The sequence below is a fragment of the Dipodomys spectabilis genome, unplaced genomic scaffold (genome assembly GCF_019054845.1).
Source record: "Dipodomys spectabilis isolate Male_0828 unplaced genomic scaffold, ASM1905484v1 ptg000231l, whole genome shotgun sequence".
Classification (NCBI taxonomy): Eukaryota; Metazoa; Chordata; class Mammalia; order Rodentia; family Heteromyidae; genus Dipodomys; species Dipodomys spectabilis.
The window spans coordinates 4,101,780-4,121,625 of NW_024870908.1; the positions used below are offsets into that span (position 1 = coordinate 4,101,780).

At 50.6% G+C, this 19,846-nt stretch overlaps 2 protein-coding genes across 2 annotated transcripts in view; one reads left to right on the forward strand and one right to left on the reverse strand.

The window, feature by feature from the left end:
* The first annotated feature begins 114 nt into the window (after window positions 1-114).
* Tmem186 (transmembrane protein 186) lies at window positions 115-2,233 on the forward strand. The gene is made up of 2 exons (XM_042698473.1): window positions 115-162; window positions 1,164-2,233. Exons 1-2 carry the CDS (start codon window positions 160-162, stop codon window positions 1,812-1,814), a joined length of 654 nt encoding a protein of 217 aa, XP_042554407.1. The 5' UTR covers window positions 115-159; the 3' UTR covers window positions 1,815-2,233.
* A 9,485-nt stretch (window positions 2,234-11,718) lies between these two features.
* Abat (4-aminobutyrate aminotransferase) overlaps window positions 11,719-19,846 on the reverse strand; it is a 46,773-nt gene continuing 38,645 nt past the window's right edge. Inside the window, exons 9-16 of the mRNA XM_042698470.1 lie at window positions 19,702-19,764; window positions 18,100-18,163; window positions 17,316-17,464; window positions 15,819-15,956; window positions 15,043-15,210; window positions 13,235-13,381; window positions 13,031-13,142; window positions 11,719-11,943 (exon numbers count right to left, since the gene is read on the reverse strand). Coding sequence (XP_042554404.1) covers window positions 11,822-11,943; window positions 13,031-13,142; window positions 13,235-13,381; window positions 15,043-15,210; window positions 15,819-15,956; window positions 17,316-17,464; window positions 18,100-18,163; window positions 19,702-19,764 — 963 coding nt within the window. The 3' untranslated portion in view covers window positions 11,719-11,821. The remainder of the gene's footprint in view (window positions 11,944-13,030; window positions 13,143-13,234; window positions 13,382-15,042; window positions 15,211-15,818; window positions 15,957-17,315; window positions 17,465-18,099; window positions 18,164-19,701; window positions 19,765-19,846) is intronic.

A 19,846-nucleotide genomic window follows, 5' to 3' on the forward strand; every position in this document is an offset into this window, starting at 1 on the left:
GCGACCGCACTGCCTCGGGGCTCACGTCCACCACGGTCTTTGGACTACGAATCCCAAGATGCAACGGGCGCCAGACGCAACGCCTACGTGTGCGCATGCGCCATCAGTAGTTGGCCCGAGTAGGCGGAGACACGTGGGACTTCCTTCCGGTGACGGGCCATGGTAAGAAGTTATTTACTAATACGGAGTTTGTTTCTGAATGGTGGGCTGTAGTTTCGCGTGCTTCACAGCTAGGGAGCCTCCCACTAGACATTTGTTGGATGTATGAGTTACTCTACACCTTTTCTTAGTTGTTTTCTTTCTTCAGGGCCTGGGCGCTGTCCCTGAGCTTTTTGCTCAAGGCCAGCTCTCTACCACTGGAGCCACAGCGCCACTTCCGGCTTTGTGTGTGTGTGTGGGGGGGGGGGGGTACTGAGGAATCGAACCCAGCTTCATGCGTGCTAGGCAAGCACTCTACCACTGAGCCACCTTCCCAGTCCGTGTTCTTGAGACAGCGTCTCTGTGTACAGTGTAGGCTGCCTCGAGCTCCCAGTCCTACCTCAGCCTCCCTACTGCCTGGATATCATCAAGTGTGTGCCAGCCTGGTTACACCTTTCCTGTGTGTGTGTGTGTGTGTGTGTGTGTGTGTTTTAAACTTGGAACTGTCTAAGAGACTCAGTGGATCAGTTTGAGACTCCTCTCCACTGCCTTGATTCTGGCTTTCCTTGGGATAAATTCCTTCCAGCCTCTGAGCTGCTCAGTTAAGTGGTAAAATGGATGTAGCGATGTCTGCCCAGAATCCTATTTATTTATTTTGCCAGTTATGGTGCCTGAACTCTGGGCCTGGGTGCTGCTCTTCAGCTCAAGGCTAGTGCTCTACCACTTGAGCCACAGCACCACTTCCAGCCTTTTCTGCTTATGTGGTGCTGAGGAATCGAACCCAGGGCCTCATGCATGCAAGGCAAGCACTCTACCACTGAGCCACCTTCCCAGCCCCCCCCCCTGCAGAATCCTATTTATGAAGCATACAGGACAGGAAGCACGTGGCTGGCTTTATCTTTCTCTCCTTCTCAGGCAATCATGATGACTTTACTAGGTCAGCAAAGGGTTGCTTCTGCAGATGATCATTGCGTTATTAGTGCGGTTGAGTTCCACGAGAGAAATGTCTCCTCTCGCCCATCCAGGCTGCCCTCCTCCGAGCCCCGCTGATGCTGCGGGGACCCGCTGCTGCTGCTGCTGCCTGGTCAAGGGCCCTCCGTGCGCTCTGGTGCTATGATCCACAGGGCAATCCCAGGAGGGGTGTGGGCAGCAGGCCACCCACCTCAGCAGAGAAACCGCCAGGCCTGGAGTCTGAGAAATTCCAGATGGTCTACCGTTTCAACTCCATCAGAGCCTGTGGGTACATGTCTCGGCTGAAGCTGGCCCAGACCGCCCTGACAGTGGCGGCGCTGCCCCCGTCCTTGTACTGGCACTCACAGGGCCTCATAACGCACACCTCCATGTGCTTGGCGTTTGGGGTCGCTGGCTTCGCCCTGACCATGCTCTACTGGATGAGCTATTTCTTCCGGAGGCTGGTGGGTATCCTGTATGTGAATGAGTCTGGCACCGTACTGCGGGTGGCCCACCTGACCTTCTGGGGCTGGCGGCAGGATACATACTGTCCTGTGGAGGATGTGGTCCCCCTGACAGAGACCCCGGACCGGCCCCAGGATCTGTTCATACGCATCCAGCAGTACAGCGGGAAGCAGACCTTCTACCTCACCCTGCGCTACGGACAAGTCCTGGACAGAGAGCGATTCTCACAGGTGTTTGGGACACCGGCCAAACTCAAGTGAACAACATGGGGGTGGGGGTGGGGCTCTAGGTCTCTGGGGCCTTGCCCTGGGCTTCTTGGATCTCTGACAAGGCTGATACAGGGGGTCTTGGGACTCATCTTGAGATGAAGAAATTTACAAGGCTTAGGGAAAGGCCCTTGCAAGGAGTGTGGGGGGTGGGGGGGTCGAGTCTTAAACACACCTGCCCACAGCATGATCAGGCAATGTCCAGAAGTTCCTGTGAAGTAGTTGGAGGAGGAAGGGAGGCCAAGTTCACTTCACTGATAGCCTGCTACCAAGAAAATAAAGGCTGAGGTGTGGAGGCAGAATCTGGAGTCAGGAGACTTCAGAGACTGAGTCAGAGGCTCCTTGGACTGGGGCAGGGCCTGCCTGCCTGCCTGCCTGCCTGCCTGTCTTCCTTCCTTCCTTCCCTCCTTCCTTCCTTCCTTCCTCCCTCCCTTCTTCTCTCTCTCCTCCCTTCCTCCCTCCCTCCCTCCCTTGCTCCCTTCTTCCCTTCCTTCCTTTTTTTCCTTCCCTCTTTTCTTCCCTTCCCTCCCTTCCCTTCATACCTTTCCTTTCCTCCCTCTCTCATTCCTTCCTTGGCTTTAACTCAGAGCCATGCACTCTTGCTTTTATTTTGCAATTAAGGCTGATGCTCCACCACTTGGGCCATACCTCTACTTCTGGCTTTTTGCCAGTTAATTGGACTTTTCTGTCTTGGCCTTGCTTTGAACCACAATTCTCAGATCTCAGCCTCCTGAGTTGCTAGGATTACAGATGTGTACCACCAGTACCTGGCTTGAGTGTTGTTTTTCACCTCTGTAGATGCTTGGCTCATGGTAGTGTAGCTCAGTGGTATGGGACCTTTGCTCAGCACCCAAGAGATCCTGACTTCCATCCCCAGCACCACAAAGCAGACAAACAATGAATGCCACATGCTTTGCAGACCAAAAGCCTTAGCAAACCCTGAGCCTTTGGCCCGAGGTTATGGCATGGAGGGAGGTATTCTGGTGGTCAGTGAGGATTTGCAGCGCGCTGGGCTGGGCACCACATGGTGCCAGCAGCAGAAGGGACTGGAGGGAAGCCAGAGTGTGTTTGTTACATGGGTCAGGATCTTACTGCTTTCCGACTGGGGCAGTGATACCATTCACAGGAATCCCAAACCCCAGCCGAAAGTCTGGGGTCCAAGTACTGTTGCATGTCTTATGAATGAAAGACAGTCACGCACACTTCCCCATACGTGCTGACTGTACAGTTTGTACCAGGGTAAAGAGAAGACCTGATCTTTCTAATTTTGTCATTCAAAAGTTGACAAGTAAATATTTCATGTGTAACCTTCCAGCCTTTTTTTATTATAATAATATTATAATGTTCTTTTAACATTTTAAAACGGACAGTTCAAGGACACGGAGCACATGAAGAGTGTTGTACCGCCATTACACAATCCATTTCTAAAACTTTCCCATCCTCCAAACAGATCTGCCCGTCTAACAGTGCTCTCTCCACCCCCCAGCGCTGGGCGGCCATCGATCTGCTTTCTGGTTGTGTTTGCTGAACTGCATTCTCCTGTTCCTGCGTTCCTTTCTGTGTTTGGTTCCTTTCTGTGTTTGAGCAACTGGTGCCTGGTGAAAAAGTGATGTTTTACAGTAATCACAGTAACATGAAAGATGCTACATTGTCTTCCTTAATTTACTTCACTTCAGAGAAGTGAAGAAAGCATATAAATCATGGCAGTTCGTTCCTGCGACTTCCAAGTCACTCAGTGATGCTGCCTAAACCCCAAGAACATCTGCCCCTTGCCTGGCACTGGTTAAAAAAAAAAAGGTGCCAGTGACTCACGCCTGTCAACCTAGCTACTCAGGAGGCTGAGATCTGAGGATCAAGGTTCAAAGCCAGCCCAAGCAGGAAAGTCCGTGAGACTCTTATCTCCCATAAAGCACTAAAAAACCGGAAGTGGTGCTGTGGCTCAAGTAGTAGAGCGCTTGCCTTGAGCTGAAGAGCTGAGGGACAGTGCCCAGGCCCTGAGTTCAAGCCGTACAACCATTAAAAAAAAGTTCTATCCAGGTGCTAGTGGCTCCTACTTGTAATCCTAGTTACTCAGGAGGCTGAGATCTGAGGATCATGCTTTGAAGCCAACCCAGGCAGAAACATCATGAGACTCGTCTCTGATCACACAAAGCCAGAAGTGGAGCTGTGATTCAAGTGGTAGAGCACTAGCCTTGAGCAGAAGAAGCTTAGGTACAGAGCCCAGGCCCTGAGTTCAAGCCTCAGGACTGGCCTGTGTGTGTGTGTGTGTATGTGTGTGTGTGTGTAGCTTTCACTGATTGTCTTTGGCAGAGGTGGGGAGTGGGGTGGAGGCTGTTGAATAAATTTGTGTAATTACAGGGCAGAGACTGAGGCAGAGTGGAGGGACAGACAGGACAGGCCCAGTGGGAGGGATAGGAAGCCACTGACCCAACGTGGAAGCAGGATGAGGTCACCAGAGGAGCCAATGTGTTTTTTTCTGTGCTCGATAAGAACTTGGCTCAGCTGTTAAGACCAGGACCTTGAATCGTATCCTAATCACAAAGGGAAGCCTTGGAAAGTTGGAGAAAACTGAAAGACAGTTTTGAGACTTTTTTTTTTCTTCACGGACTTGAACTCAGGGCCTGAGTGCCAGTCCCTCAAGCACTCAAGGCTGGTGCTCTACCACTTTGAGCCACAGCTTAGTTTTCTGGTAGTTAATTGGAGATAAGGGTCTCACAGACTTTCCTGCCTGCGCTGGCTTTGAACTGCAACCCTTAGATCTCAGCCTCCTGAGTAGCTAGGATGACAGACGTGAGCCACCAGCGCCTAGCTTAGTTTTGAGACTTTTTAAGAATGAGAAGAAACAGTTTTTCAAGTTTACTCATTTTGAGTTCAAGATCTATCAACAAGAAAGCCAGGCATGGTGGTTCACACTGTAATCCCAGCTTTGGGAGGCTTCCCTAAGAGCCTAGTCCAAACCCAAGTGCTGCCAGAGACTCTGGGCCAGGCAGTCAGAGTGGCTCAGGCCTGTAATTGCAGCCACTTGGAAAGCAGAGCTTGATTGGGAGGATCGCAGATTGAAGTTCAAGGCTGGCTGGTTCAAAGCCAGCCTGGGAAGAAAAGTTTGTGAGACTCATCTCTAACTAAAACAAAATGGGAAGGGCTGGAGGCATGACTCAAGTGATAGGTGCTCAGCTAAATAAGTGGGAGGCCCTGAGTTCTAATGCTAGTAATGTCTCCCCCCCCAAAAAAAATTATCAAGAAGACATGGGTGACAGACCTACAGGAGGATTTGTTTTAGTTGTTCCTTTTTTTTGGCTAGAACCTGGGGCTTGAACTCAGGGCCTGGGCACTGTTCCTGAGCTTCTTTTGCTCAAGGCTAGCACTCTACCACTGAGCCACAATGCCACAAGGGTGCCTGCACACTTGTATGCTGGAGCACTTGCTCTCGGAAGTGAGAACACATCCTCACCGGCATAGCCAGCAGAGGGCAGTGTGAGCAAGCGCATTATTCCTTCTTCTCAAGGGTTAGGCCTTCTGTAACACCCCTGGGAGTATTAAATAATAGTAGTAGTAGTAGTAATAGTAATATAGTACCCGGGAGCTATTAAGAAAAAATGAGTTGGGCGCTGGTTGGGAGGGTTTGAGCGGAGGATGGCAGTTCAAAGCCAGCCTGGGCAGGAAAGTCCATGAGACTCTTATCTCCAATTAATCACCAGAAAACCAGAAGTGGTGCTGTGGCTCAAAGCAGTAGAGTGCTCTCCTTGAGCAAAGGAACACAGGAACAGTGCCCAGGCCTTGAGTTCAAGCCCCACAACTGGGAAAACACACACACACACATACAAAATGGAGCTGGGTGGGCGCTGGTGGCTCACACCTATAATCCTAGCGACTCAGGAGGCTGAGATCTAAGGATTGTGGTTCAAAGCCATCCTGGGCAGAAAAGTTTGTAAGTCTCATCTCTAATTGAGCAAGAAAGCTTAGAGACAATGTCCAGGGCTGTGGACACACACACACACACACACACACACACACACACACACACAAGAATGACCCATATCTGCTTGCTGATGGGACAGAGGCATAGGTGTGTGTAATCTTATTTGTACTTTGTAAAACATAAATAAAAAATTAAAAAGCAAACTTCGCAAATTAAGTTGGCGCCCCCTGGGGTGAGCCTTGGGGCTGAGGTCGGGGCACAGGAGATGGGGAAAGCCTTCTTCCAACTTTATCCCCTTCTCATAATGCTTAAAATGTTCGTGAGCATGCGTCTTTGATCTTAACCAATGGAGAACGGGGCCACACTCCACAGTCTCGCCTTTCCCTTCTCTCTGGTGCGAGCTTTCTAAGGAGAGAATTCCACAGTCCTGGATTTCCATCCGTTCGGGACTCAGCTGCTTGAGAACGTGTTAGGAGATGCGCAGTGGTTGATCAGCACTGTGCGCTTGTCCTTGCGTGGCAGTCCTCCGGGCTGAGCTCTGCGGCTGAGACCGCGAGCAGAGTGGTCTACAGCCTTTCGGGCTTCCACCCCGTGGCCATGGAAGGTGGGGTGAGATTTGCTCAGAAGCGCATGAGAACAGCTGCCCTTCCTACTGGTACCAGAATGAGACTTGGCTCACCCTCAGGCCGAGTGTCCATCCCAGCCCCCAGCCGATCATTAAAACCCCGGGGTTCATGCATTCTCATTGAGAGTCCAGCGGGCCTGTTTGCTCTTATGGGTCAGGCGGAGATGAATGACCCAAACAACAGGCTGGGGCGTCTCATTTGTTACTGTCTCAGGACTTCGGGATGCGCCAGTTCGTAAAAGGAAAAAGCAACAGGGTCCCTCAGAGCCCCAGGCAGAGTCCAACTTTTATGGCCTTGTTTTGATCCTGCCCACGTTCAGTTATAAAACCCTGCTTGATTCGAGTTAATCAGGCAGAGCCTATGCCCGATACCATCTGGCCCTGTTTGCACCAACTCTGGGGACAAAGCAATCCTTTTTTTTTTTTTTTTTTTAACTGATGAATGGTTTAAATACCCTGGCACCAGTTAGGCTGAGACCTGTAGTGGAAAAATAGACTGAATCCTTCAGTGGAAATGGCAGTCAGGTCCGGTGGTGGCTCACGCCTGTAATCCTAGCTCCTCAGGAGGCTGAGATCTGAGGATTGAGATTCAAAGCCAGCCCAGGCAGGAAAGTCCGTGAAACTCTTATCTCCCAATTAACCACCAAGAAAGCTGCAAGTCGAGCTGTGCCTCAAGTGACAGAGCACCAGCCTTGAGTGAAAAGAGTACTCAGGCCCTGAGTTCAAGCCCTTTAGAACACACACACACACACACACACTAGCAGCAGCAGCAGCATGCAGGGGTAAAACATGCCATGTGTACCAGATTTCCTGTACTCGAGACTGCCAGCCTGGCCACTGCCCATGTGGGACCTGGGACATAGAGCTTGTATAAAGGAAGAGAGCCTTCCTTTCTTTACTGGTGATCACAACAGCCCCTCCTGTTGGGAGGACTAAATGACTGACCAAATAAAAGCCCTTAAACATAGCATAGCTTCATCCCAGAAGACACTCAACGTTAGCATGTACTACAGTTACCCAGATTTTGCAAGCGAGGCTCGCAGAGATGAAATCTGCTGCCCGAGGTCACCCAACCACAGAGCTTCCACACTGCTTCTTTCTGCCTCCTGGTTTATTCTAGTCTGGCATCAACCTGACGAGCGATTATATGATTATAGACTCGGAAAACCTGACTTCCTTGGCGTGAAGCCCAAGCATTGTTTTTCACATAGGGTTTCATTATGAAGCCCAGGCTGGCTTCAAACTCACCATCTTCCTGCCTCCCTGAGCCTCTTGAGTCTGGAGTTACCAGTGGGAACCACCAAGCCTGGCTAGCATTGGGACTGGGTTTAAGGTGATTGCTAAGTGCATGCAAGGTGGAGGCTAGCTATCCGGCCTTTGAGATTCTGGATTTCTTTATACTATCATCGCTGTCTTCATCCAGGACACAGGCCATTGTGATCACGATAGAGCCCTGCTCCCAGCTCCTGTTCTTTCATGCTGAACCCTTGGGGATCTTTCTTTTCGGTCTGAGCCTTGCACTTGTTAGGCAAACGCCCTTCAACCCTTTGTCATTTCATTTATTTATGTATTTGTTTATTTTTGTCAGTCATGGGGCTTGAACTCCTGGCCATCCACTTTGAGCCACACTGTGTGTTAAGCTAAGATCTCACGGGGACTTTCCTGTCCGGGCTGACTGAACCACAATCCTCAGATCTCAGCTTTCTGAGTAGCTAGGATTGCAGGTGTGAGCCTCTAGTGCCTGATGCATTTAGTTTTTTAAAAAATATCCTGTGCTCAGACCATGGATAGACTCCTCTGCTTCCACGCCCTGAGCAGCTGGGATTACAGGTGTGAGTCACAAGCCTGATGCAAACTTGAGCCCTTCTAAATACCCTTGCTGTATCACCAGCATGGGTCACTCTGTGCTGGGGTGAGGAAGAAGGCCCAGCTGCGTCTCTCTCCCTCTCCCTGTGACCTGGCAGTACTGACCTCAGAGACGCTAGCCTCACCCTGTTCTCTTGTTCTGAAATGCTCCCTCCTCCTTCCATCCCTCTGCTCAGCCGCGCCAGCAGTTCCTGCCCATCCCTGAAAACAAAATGCAGGGCTTGACTCCTCCCCTGCCCTCCCCAAGGGTCTGGCTCTTACATGCCCACACCATCCCAGCGTCTGCCGTAAATACTAGGTGTTTACGACGCTTCTTCTAGAACGTGAGTTCACCTTCTACAGTCATCCTGCTGTCCCTTTCTATGACTTGTCCTAAATGAAGCTTTCTCTAAGTTGTCTCTAAGGAACGTATACTACGTGTGCCATCAACACATGTCAAAGAATTATTTAACAAATCCATTTCCAACCCAAAGAAATCCACAGTCTCCCTAACACTTCCATTATAAATATCTTTTTTTTCTTTTAATTCAAGAACACTGATTAACACAGGAAACAGATTTAATTCACGGAATTGGCATCTGATCACCAGAGATGTGGAGACATGTTAGGTTTCTGTAGTAATTGGCATGGTCAACAAAGTATAGTAAACAAGATCACTTTGTATGAGTTTAAGTCTGCGATAGTCCTAGCTATAGTTTCTGCCATGAGCTGATATGGACAGATAGATAGAGCTAGGTAGGTGTAGCTGTATAGATACATCAACATTGTGCACAGTTTTGCATGGTTACTGAGCGTCAGTAAAAATCATAAAAAAAAAAACCAAACCCACATTTATAATAAAAGACAGAATGTGCTAAGACTGGCTAGTATTGGACTTCGTACTCTGGAAGAGACAAGACTCACTCGAGACATGTACTAAACTCTATGGCACTAATGTCTGATGGTTTGTTTCCAGATCATCAGCCTCAGCAGTACTTGGTCCAGGGCTTGGCCCTGGACAGTGGCCTGTCGGGTTCTCAGGCCTTCTACCAACCTCTTCCAAGTTTCTACAGTTGTGAGCTTGCTTGGCCCCCAAATTCATTTCCTTGGAATTCATTCAGCTAAACTCCCAGCCCCCAAGAAGTGATCTCAAAAACACACTGTACCCCAAGTTGAACAGAAGTTGTAAGTAAATGGCTTAATTTCTTTTTAAATGAGAAGTGAACTTTTCTTGATGTATCTGGAAATAACTTTTCAGAGGAAGGGAGTGTAATGTCTCTGCCAATGCCTTACTGAAAGCAAAGTATTTGAAGAGGTCCTGACTTAAAACCCTTTAAACTCCAAGAGCTTACTGAATATCTAGAGTCTCAGGAGAGGCCAAACTCCAGCCAGTGAAGGAATTTTGGTTTGTTCTGGCATTTTTCTTATTGGCTAAGTAAGACCCAGAACTGATGTCCCTTTGTACACACCGTTCCTTCCCTGCAACGCACTTCCCTAACCCATCTGCTTGGTGAACTCTTCTTGCTCATTCTACAAAACCCTTCCCAGCCATCACATCTCCTGATTGCTCCTCTGAGCCTTGGGCAATTCAATACTGACTTTTTTTTTTCTGTCAGTCTTAAGGGCTTCATCTCAGGGTTTGGGCTCTGTCCCTGAGCATTGTCACTCAAGACTAGTGCTCTACCAGTTTGAGCCACTGCCTCACTTCCGGTTTTCTGGTGGCTAATTGGGGAGATGCGTTATGAACTTTCCTGCCCGGACTGGCTTTTGAAGCATGATCCTCAGATCTCAGCCGCCTGAGTAGCTAGGATGACAGGCGTGAGCCGCTGGTACCTGGTGAGGCTGAGTTCTTGATGATTCTCTACCTCTGCACTCGTTGCTCTGGTTCACTTCCTAGTTTAAGGGCCTGGGTTTCCAGGCCCTTGAGTTGCTTGAGAGCAGAGACTCATGTTTGAGTTCTCAGTGCTCAGGGCAGGGTTCTGGGGTGGCACAGGTGAGCCAATGATTGATGTAGAGATACTCACAGGGAGGAGCCAGGCCTTACAGGGAGAAGGCAGACGTCTTCACGAAGTTGGCAGTGCCAATGAACTGGACTGTGGTAACTGGCCATAGCTGTGGTCTAGGGTCTGCCGTGTATCAGAGGAGCATGTGAGAACTTCTCTTCTTACAGATTAGTTATTGAAATCCTTGACATGCCCATCCTTTAAGAGTCCTCTGTGTGAGTGTGTGTGTGTGTGTGTGAAGTGGCCTTTTCTCAAGGGAGCATCTACCCGTCCTCGCTCGGTCTGCCTGCTCAAGAACTTTCTTCACTAGTAGAGCTGTGGCTCTACTGTGGTAGAGCGCTAGCCTTGAGCAGAAGAGCTCAGGGACAGCGCCCAGGCCCTGAGTTCAAGCCCCGCAACCACCAAAACCAAAAACAAAGAAAAAAAGGTAAGCAAGAACTATCTCTCTTTGGAGGATCAGGTGCTTCTGTAGAACATCTGAGGTTTAGTCGGTTCCAAGATCCTCTCCCCGCCCCCTAACCCCAGCCAATACTCAGCCTGGCCTGCAATCCGTGCACCAGCTTGGTAATGAATCTCCAAACTCAGGCATCTCAGGAAAATCTGAGTTCAGGGGAAAGTTTAAAGAAACTACCTTGAATCTAAGGCTACCTACCTTCCCTTCCACCCCCCCACCCATGCACGGAGAACCTTCCATTCCATTGAGAAGAAATTAGTCCCCCAGTGGCTCCCTCTGATAGAACAGAAGGATGTTGGATAAATCAAAGCAGGAGAAAAGAGGTTAGAGGTCAGGGGTCAGAGGTCAGAAGCCCCGAGGTCCTGGGAGAGATGAAGAAGTGGTTTTGTATCCCCTCGACTTTGGGCTTGTGCTTTTAACTCTTGGGGGGAGGGGTCAAGTAAACACTCGGGCTGCAGCTCTCCCCCGTGTGCCCCCCACAACCCCAGGTCTAGGCTGGCATTTAGAAGGGAGGACGGAATTCAGTGATGTCACCCACAGTTCCCCCCAGAGCCGAATTCACAGTTCAGAGGCATTGCCAATGAAGCGAAGGGAGTGGTCTCCCCCTCCAGCAGGCCAGGGGCCCTCCCCCTCCCCACGCTCAGCCCTTCCCCACCTCGCTGCCTTCCCATGGGCCGTCCAGTCCCTGGCTGAGCTGGGTACGGATGCTTGGAGCTCCACACCGGATGAAAAGTGGGGGCAAGGGAGTCACCACAAAGGACACCGGAGACGGACCGGAACCCAAGGGTCCGTCTCAGATGGGCTTCCAAAGGAACCCTTAGGGTTGGTCAAGGATGGCCAGGACACCACGGTCTTTTCTAAGACGATGGCCAAGGCTCAAGCAGAGTTTCTGGAGTTTAACCAATGCGATCATTAGTTGTGCAAAGAGGAAAATCAAGAGCGGCCTCTCCCTTCCTCTCCCTCCCTCTCTCTTCCCACCCCCCCCAACATCTCTTTCTCTCTTCTACCACCACCATCTCCTCCACACAAATAACCCTTCATTTACGCTCTTCTCGCCTCTGATACTTTTTAAGTGAAAACATGAATTAGGCAAACTAATCAATTTGACAACTGTTGAGCTTGGAGCTTCCTCCGAGTGCCGTGGAAATGGCTTCTTTACTTGAAGTCAGCTAGGATGTCGCTAAAGATGTTGAGAAACAGGTGAGCATGGTGATCCCTGAAGACCAGCGTGGGGCGGAAACGGATGGATTTGTCGCCGCAGCCCCCCAACACCACACCTGGAGGGAAAGGCCGGGGCAGGTTAGCTCTGTGGGATCCTCAGACTGCATGGGGGACAGGAATCAGGGAGTGCTGGCTGCCCTGAGACACCCACCATCTGGCCTTCCTTCCACCAGCCAGCCATCTTTCCTTCTTCTCTTCTTTCCTTTGCTCCACAGTGTAAACTAAGCTGGTCTTTGACTCACTTTATATAGCCCAGGCTGGCCTCCAATTCCTGGTTCTCCTGTCTCAGCCTCCCAATGGCTGATTATAGGCATGAGCCAGCCACCGTGCCCAGTACCTGCTAACTTTTGAGTACCTGTTCTCCTCCTCCTAAACATGGTTGGGTGATGAAAAAAAAAATGCTGGGCACCAGTGGCTCACGTCTGTAATCCTAGCCATTCAGGAGGCTGAGATCTGAGGATCACAGTTTCAAGCCAGTTCTGGGCAGAAAAGTCCCCTCGAGACTCTTATCTCCAATGAACCACTCAAAAACTGGAAGTGGAACTGTGGCTCGAAGTGGTAGCTTGCTAGCGTTGAGCACAAAGAAGCTCAGGGACAGCACCCAGGCCCTGAGGTCAAGTCCCACAATTGATGGAAAAAGAAAAAAAAATCCTGAGATAAAGTCTTTGCCTGCCAGAAACTCCTGGGGAGCAGGGAAAAAGAAAATAAGCAAGCCAGTGGATTATAGAAATGCAGGCAACAACAGAAGCGGGTGAGGGCTGGGAAGGTGGCTCAGGGGTAGAGTGCTTGCCTTGTATACATGAAGCCCTGGGTTCAATTCCTCAGCACCACATACACAGAAAAAGCCAGAAGGGGTGCTGTGGCTCAGGCAGTAGAGCACTAGCCTTGAGCAAAAAGCTCAGGGATATTGCCCAGGCTCCGAGTTCAAAGCCCCAGAACTGGCAAAAACGAAAACAAACCCAGAAGAACCCACCAAAGCACATGGAAGGGGCTTAAACTATGGCTGAAATCTCTCCAAGAGCCTCTCTTGTTTAGAGAAGGAAGTCAGGAGCGCTGTGGTGTAGCTCAGTGGCAGCATCTGCCCCACACCAGCTACGGCTGGGCACTGCCCAGGCTCCCTGTCTCCTCCCCGGACTTCCTTACCTTTGTTTCTGGCCAGTAAAATGAATTTATTCCGTATGGATTCATCTGGAGTGTCAAAGGAGCAGAAAGTGCCTCGTCCTCGTACCCTGCTGATGAACTCGGGGTACCGGGCCTGTAAAGGGGAGACAGGGAGAGAGATCAAAGAGGCAGCATGGCCAGAAGGGCAGTGCCAGATGCGAGGGGAGGGGGGGGGCGGCAGAGGACCTGGAGGTCCAGCAGCCCCGCCAGCAGGGCCTTTCCCGCATGTGTCACGTTGTTCAGCAGGTCCTCGCGGTTGATGACGTTGATGACCTCGGCCAGAAGCAGGTTCTTGGACGGGTCCCCCAACCAGGTGTTGAAGATCCGGTAAGGCTGGAAGGAAGCTGGGCGTCAGGACGCGTCTCAGCCTCATCCCCAGAGACCAGACGCGCCTCCTCTGGTGGAAAGGAGGGAATCTAACCCAAGGAGCGTCTCCCAGGCAGCGGGTGGGGGCATAACACATAGCACCTCATTGCAGTCCCATTTAAGCACCAAAGGCAGGTGCTGTTGTGGGAACACATGGTCCCCGGCCCAGCAGAGCCTGGTTCCTTAGAGGCGGTCATTAAGGAGGATTCGTTCTGAGACGTTTCTGTCACTGTGTGAAATCCTTGCGTGCACTCACACAGACTGACATGCTAAGACATTACCGGGTGCCGGTGGCTCACACCTGTCATCCTAGCTACTCAGGAGGCTGAGATCTGAGGATCACTGTTCAATACCAGCCTAGGCAGGAAGGTCCATGAGACTCTAATCTCCAAAGAACCACCAGAAAACCAGAAGTAGACTGTGATAGTATGCTAGCCTTGAGCATAGAAGCTCAGAGATAGTGTCCAGGCCCTGAGTTCAAGCCCCATAAAAAGCTAAGCCATCACTGGACAATATGGTCTTATGATTGGCTGGAGCCTTGCTATACCTACAACCCTGTTTTTTTTGTGAGTTTGTGTCAGTCCTGGGGCTTGAACTAACCCGAGGCCTCGGTGCTGTCCCTGTCCCTGAGGTTGTGAATCTGTTGCTGTTTTTGTTTTCTTTTTCTTTTTTGTGGGTTGTGGGGCTTGAACTCTGGGCTTGGGCACTTTCCCTGCACTCTTCAGCTCAAGGTGAGCGCTCTACCACTTGAGCCACAGCGTCACTTCCAGTTTTCTAGTGGTTTACTAGAGATAAGAGTCTCACAGACTTTCCTGCCTGGGCTGGCTTTGAACCGAGACCCTCAGATCTCAGCCTCCTGAGTAGCTAGGATGACAGGCGTGAGCCACTGACGCCCAGCTCTCTTTTCTTTTTGTCTTGTTTGTTCATTTATCTGTCTTTGAAAAGTAAGGGGGGAGGATACAGAAATGGAGGGACAAAGGGTGAACAATGAAGTAGTGCTCCTCAGTAGACACTATGTGGAAAATGAACTCTACAACTTGTGGGTGGCGACAGAAGGGAAAAACTGGGAGAGAGCGAGGAAAGGGGTGACACTGTCCACAAAGAAATGTACTCATTACCTGACTTAGGTAACTGTAGCCTCTCTGTACATCATCTTTATGATAACAATATTTTTTTAAAAGAGCGCGTACTTGGCTAGACTGTCACAATGGACGTGGGTACAGAGTAGCAGGGGTTCATATTATGGTTTGTGCACACCAGGAGATTGCCCTGGATGGCAATAAACATAGGGTGATGCTTGCTGGGCCTTAGAAACCTCTGCAGCTGGCTGGGAAGGTGGCTCAGTGGTAGAGTGCTTGCCTCGCATGCATGAGGCCCTGGGTTCGATTCCTCAGCACCACATACACAGAAAAAGCAGGAAGTGGTGCTGTGGCTCAAGTGGTAGGGCACTAGCCTTGAGCTGAAGAGCTGAGGGACAGCGCCCAGGCCTAGAGTTCAGGCCCATGACTGACAAAAGATAAATTAATTAAAAAAAAAAGAAAACCTCTGCAGCACGTCAAGGCTCAATACTTCCTTCTTGTGAGGAAGGGGTATGGGGTGGAGGGGGGGGGAGGGCAGCTCTAACTCACCGCGCTGGGCCGGAACTCCTCCTTGTGGAAGAAGCCCCCGGTCATCATCTTCTTGCTGAAGGTTATCACATCTGCCGGGTCATCCAAACCCCAGTGCTCGTGGGCCCAGAACTTTCCAGTGCAGCCCCCTCCAGTCTGGACCTCATCCACCAAGAAAGCACAGCCATGCTGGCCAGAGAGAGGAGCAAGGGAGGAACAATCAACACTTGGAACAGTCCAGCGGTCCCCTGGCCTCCCCAAACAACCAACCACCTAACCCCAGTCCAGCAGGACATGGTTGTTTTTGGTTTTGGTTTTTTTAATGTCAGTGGTGGAGCTTGGCGGTCTATACCTGCTATCCCAGCATGGGGAAGGTACAATAGCTGAGCGTAGCACCATGTGCCTGTCACTCCCAAGGATACAAGAGAAACACAAATAGGAGGATCACAGTCCAGGCCGGCCCGGGTGTAAAGCAAGACACGACCTCCAAATTCACCAAACGCAAAGAGGGACTGGAAGTGTTGTTCAAATGACAGTACACCTGCCTAGCCAGCTCAAGACCATGAGTTCAACCCTCAGTACTGCCAGCAAAAAGGAAAAAGAAGAGACTGAGGATTCTGCGGGGACCTGCTGGTTTACTTCTGTTCTCTTGTGCTGCTGGGGATGGAACCCAGGATCCCGAGCATGCTGGGCAATTGGGGTAGCACCGAGCACCACCTCCCCAGCCCTCATCCCACGCAGACCCCCAAAATAATACTAGAGTCAACTCTCTCCGCTCCCCCTCCCAGTCCTCTCACCTTCCTGGCAATGTCCCTCAGCTTCCTGAAGAAGTCATCTGACGCGTGGTTGTCTCCGCCCTCAGACTGGATGGGCTCCACAATGATCCCCGCCACCGTCTTCTTCTTTTTCCGATACTTCACGATCAGATCCTCCACCTGTACCCCAAGGGGACAAATGACAATGGCTTGGCCCAGGCTTCTGAGTAGCACTCGAGGAAGGGGACATCGGGGCTTTCCAGAAAGCCCTGGAGATTCGACGGAAGAATGCATTAGGAGCCCAACGTGAGGCTGGGAATGTGGTCTCCCTGGGACGGGAAGTGGCATCCACGGGGGAGATACAAAGATAGAGCCTTCCGAAGCCTCAATCACCCGATGTTGCCAGCAAGGATGTAATGAAAGAGTAGGGATGGTAACTGGAGGCTGTTGCTGTGACTGCTTTGTTATCGTTGTCTTATGTGGGTGTGAGAGTCTCTGGGGCAGAATGTGAGATGTGGTCTCATTTTACACAGAGCCACCCTCTCGTCTGTAGTGAGAGCGATTCCATCGGTGGGTGCAGAAGAGGGCTGGGAGGGCATGCATGCCCCATCAGACTGACCTGAGCAAACTGGCCAGGGGGATCAGAAACCCCTGCTTGGGGTGATGGTGTATTTATTTATTTCTCAAGATTTACTGAACTCAACGTTCACCCGGGAGCATTAATGTTGTGGAACTTATACCGGTCATCTGACATATAGTTAGTCCTGAATGAGCCAACTATACATGCAGTATTTCAAAAACTTTGTGGGAGGGGCTGGGAAGGTAGCTCAGTGGTAGAGTGCTTGCTAGCATGCATGAAACCCTGGGTTTTATTCCTCAGTTCCACACACACAGAAAAAGCTGGAAGTGGTGCTGTGGCTCAAGTGGTAGAGCACTAGCCTTGAGCAAAAGAAGCTCAGGGACAGTGCCTAGGCCCCGAGTTCAAGTCCCACAACTGGCAAAAAAAAAAAAAAAAATCTTTGTGGGGGAAAAAAAGTACCTCATTGGTAGTGTTTAAATATTACTCACGTGTTGACACAATATATTAGGTTCAATAAAATGCTTTTAAAATTAAATCTCACCTTCTTTTTATTTATTTTTGGTTGTTGTTGATTGTGGGGCTTAACTCAGGGCCTGGGCACTATCCCTGAGCTCTTTTTGCTCAAGGCTAACACTCTGCCACTTTGAACCACAGCACCACTTCCAGATTTCTGTGGATAGTTGGGGATAAGAGCCTCACAAACTTTCCTGCCCAGGCTGGCTTTGAACCTTGATCCTCAGATTTCAGCTTCCTGGGTAGCTAGGATGACAGGCGTGAGCCACCGGTATCCAGCTTCCTTTTTATTTATTTATTTTTAAACATGATGACTAGAAATGCTATCCTGGGGACTGGAGGTGTGGTTCAGGTGGTAGGACCCCTGCCTAGTGAGTGCAAGGCCCTGAGTTCAAGGAGCGGGCACAGGTGGGGGAGAGGTGGGGAGGAAATGGAGGCTGGGTTACCTCCTCCAGACAGCGGGCCTCTTCCTGTTCATTGTCCTTGACAAAGTCCTCCAGAGGGTACTTCAGCCTCGGGAAGGGTGCGATGGGCCAGTCGAAGGAGGGGATGTCGATCTTGTGAATGGCTTTGGAGTGTGTGGTCGCTAAGCAACCTGAGTCCAGCAAAACAGAAAAGACGCCTGCTTGGTGCGGGGCAGCGGAAGAGGCTCAGGCCTGTCATCCTAGCGACTCTGGAGGCTGAGATCTGAGGATCGCAATTCCAAGCCAACTCAGGAAAGTCTCTGAGACTCTCATCTCCAGTTACCCAGTAAAAAGCAGGAGGTGGAGCTGTGGCTCAAGTGGTAGGTAGCATGCTAACCTTGGGCAAAACAGTTCAAGCCTCATGACTATAACCCTTCATCCTCAAAAAGGAGAAGATGACAGTGTGGACGTGAAATCCCCCCAGAGTCCCATGGCCTGCAAATCCTCACCTTTGTTACACACCGAAGCAGAATTGTGTGTGTGTGTGTGTGTGTGTGTGCTTGCTTTATGACTTATCACAGAAGGCAAAGAGCCTCTGAAGATGGGAAATAATAATAATATCACATCCTGGCTCTGTCTTTGAGTGACCTTGGAAAGTTCCTTCCTTTGCTGACCCTCCAGGCCCCTCAGCTGGGAGCGTGTGGGAAAATGAGTGAGCCAAGGCCCAGAAACCATGGATGGCAGAGCCGCGGCAGCCATCACGACGGACTGTTGCAGTTATTGTGACTCCGAAGGCCCCTGTGGGACCACGCGGGTCCCTCCTTACCCATGGTCCTCCCGTGGAACGCGCCCATGAAGGAGAGCATGCTGTAGTCGGGACAACCGGGGGCCTAGAACCAAGAAACATGGCCATCAGTCACAGCTGTGCGATGGACTTAGCCCTGGGCAGCACTGCGCTGCCTGGTTAACTGGAGGAGACAGGAATCCATTGAGAAGACGCGGGCCACACACCTGGGACCTCTGAGATGCGTATTGCTCATGTATGAATTCACCTCTACTGAGCCAGGAAGTGGAGAACCACACCTTCCCCTCCTACACTGCAGCTACCCATTTCCAGGCATCCGGGCCTTGCTCCCAACAAACCTTTTTAAAAGTTCACTCAGAAAAAAACAGCAGAGGCATCAAGACTCCTCCCACCAAGGCCCTTTCAACCAATGCCCTTCCTACCAAGGCTCCTCCCACCAAGGCCCCTCCAACCAGAGTCCTTCTCACCCACAGGTGCCCCTCCTACCAAGGCTCCTCCCACCAAGGCCCCTCCAACCAGAGACCTTCTCACCCACAGATGCCCTGCCCACCAAGGCCCCTCCCTCCTAGGCTTTGTAGTACATCCCCTAAGACCAAGAACTCTAAGACCTCCTCCCAGCAACTTCTGAAATATTCTCGTCTTTTTTTTTTGTTGTTGTTGTTGTTCGTTTCCCAATTACACATGCAGATCACTAAGCATATTTGGACACAACTAGTAAAACTGTGAAATAAAATCTGAAAATGTTTGGCTGGGAAGGTGGCTCAGTGGTAGAGCGCTTGCCTTGCATGCATGAGGCCCTGGGTTTGATTCCTCAGCACCACATAAGCAGAAAAAGCCGGAAGTGGCGCTGTGGCTCAAGTGGTAGAGCGCTTGCCTTCAGCTGAAGGACTGAGGGGCAGCCAGCACCCCAAATCTGAAAATGTTGATAGAATAAGATATTCACCAAAGCCGGATGCCGGTGGCTCACACCTGTAATCCTAGCTACTGAGGAAGCTGAGATCTGAGGATCATGATTCAGAGCCAGTCTGGGCAAGGAAAGTCCGTGAGATTCTCATCTCCAATAAACCACTAGAAAACTGGAAGTGGTGCTGTGGCTCAAGCGGTAGAATAATAGCCTTGAGCTGAAGAGCTGAGGGACAGTGCCCAAGCCCAGAGTTCAAGCCCCATGACCGACAAAAAAAAAAAAATAATAAAAATAAAAAATAAAAAAAGATATCCACCAAGATAGAGGAAACACCCACGGAGATAGAAGAAAGCCCATTAAAAAAAAATAAGTGGGCATGTGGGGGAGTGGGGACGGAGAAGGCTGAGGCAAGAAGATAATGGTGTATTTTTGTTAGAATTGAACTCAAGGCCTTGCACCCACCAGGCAGGCATTTTACCACTTGAACCATGCCCCCAGTCCCAAGTCTTCATGTTTTGGGGACCCCCTCCTAACTAAGGAACACAGGGTCCATCGACCAGCATCATTCAACCTGAATTAGCTGGAGAAAGTTAGTGGAGGTATGGCTTGAGAGGTGGAGCCTCAGCATGTACCTGCACGTGTACACACACACACACACACACACACACACACAAACCCCTTCTCATCCCGCAGAGGCCACGAGGCCTAGCTGTACCTACCTGGTTAATCATGCAGCTGTCTAGTTCCTCTTTGGAGAACCCCCTCTGACCTCTTTCCTTGTTCTGCCCAAACAGAAGAGAACACATTCTGAGATGCTTTCAAGAGTGGCTGCCAGGGACCACCTCCATGGTGTGTGGTGCTTGC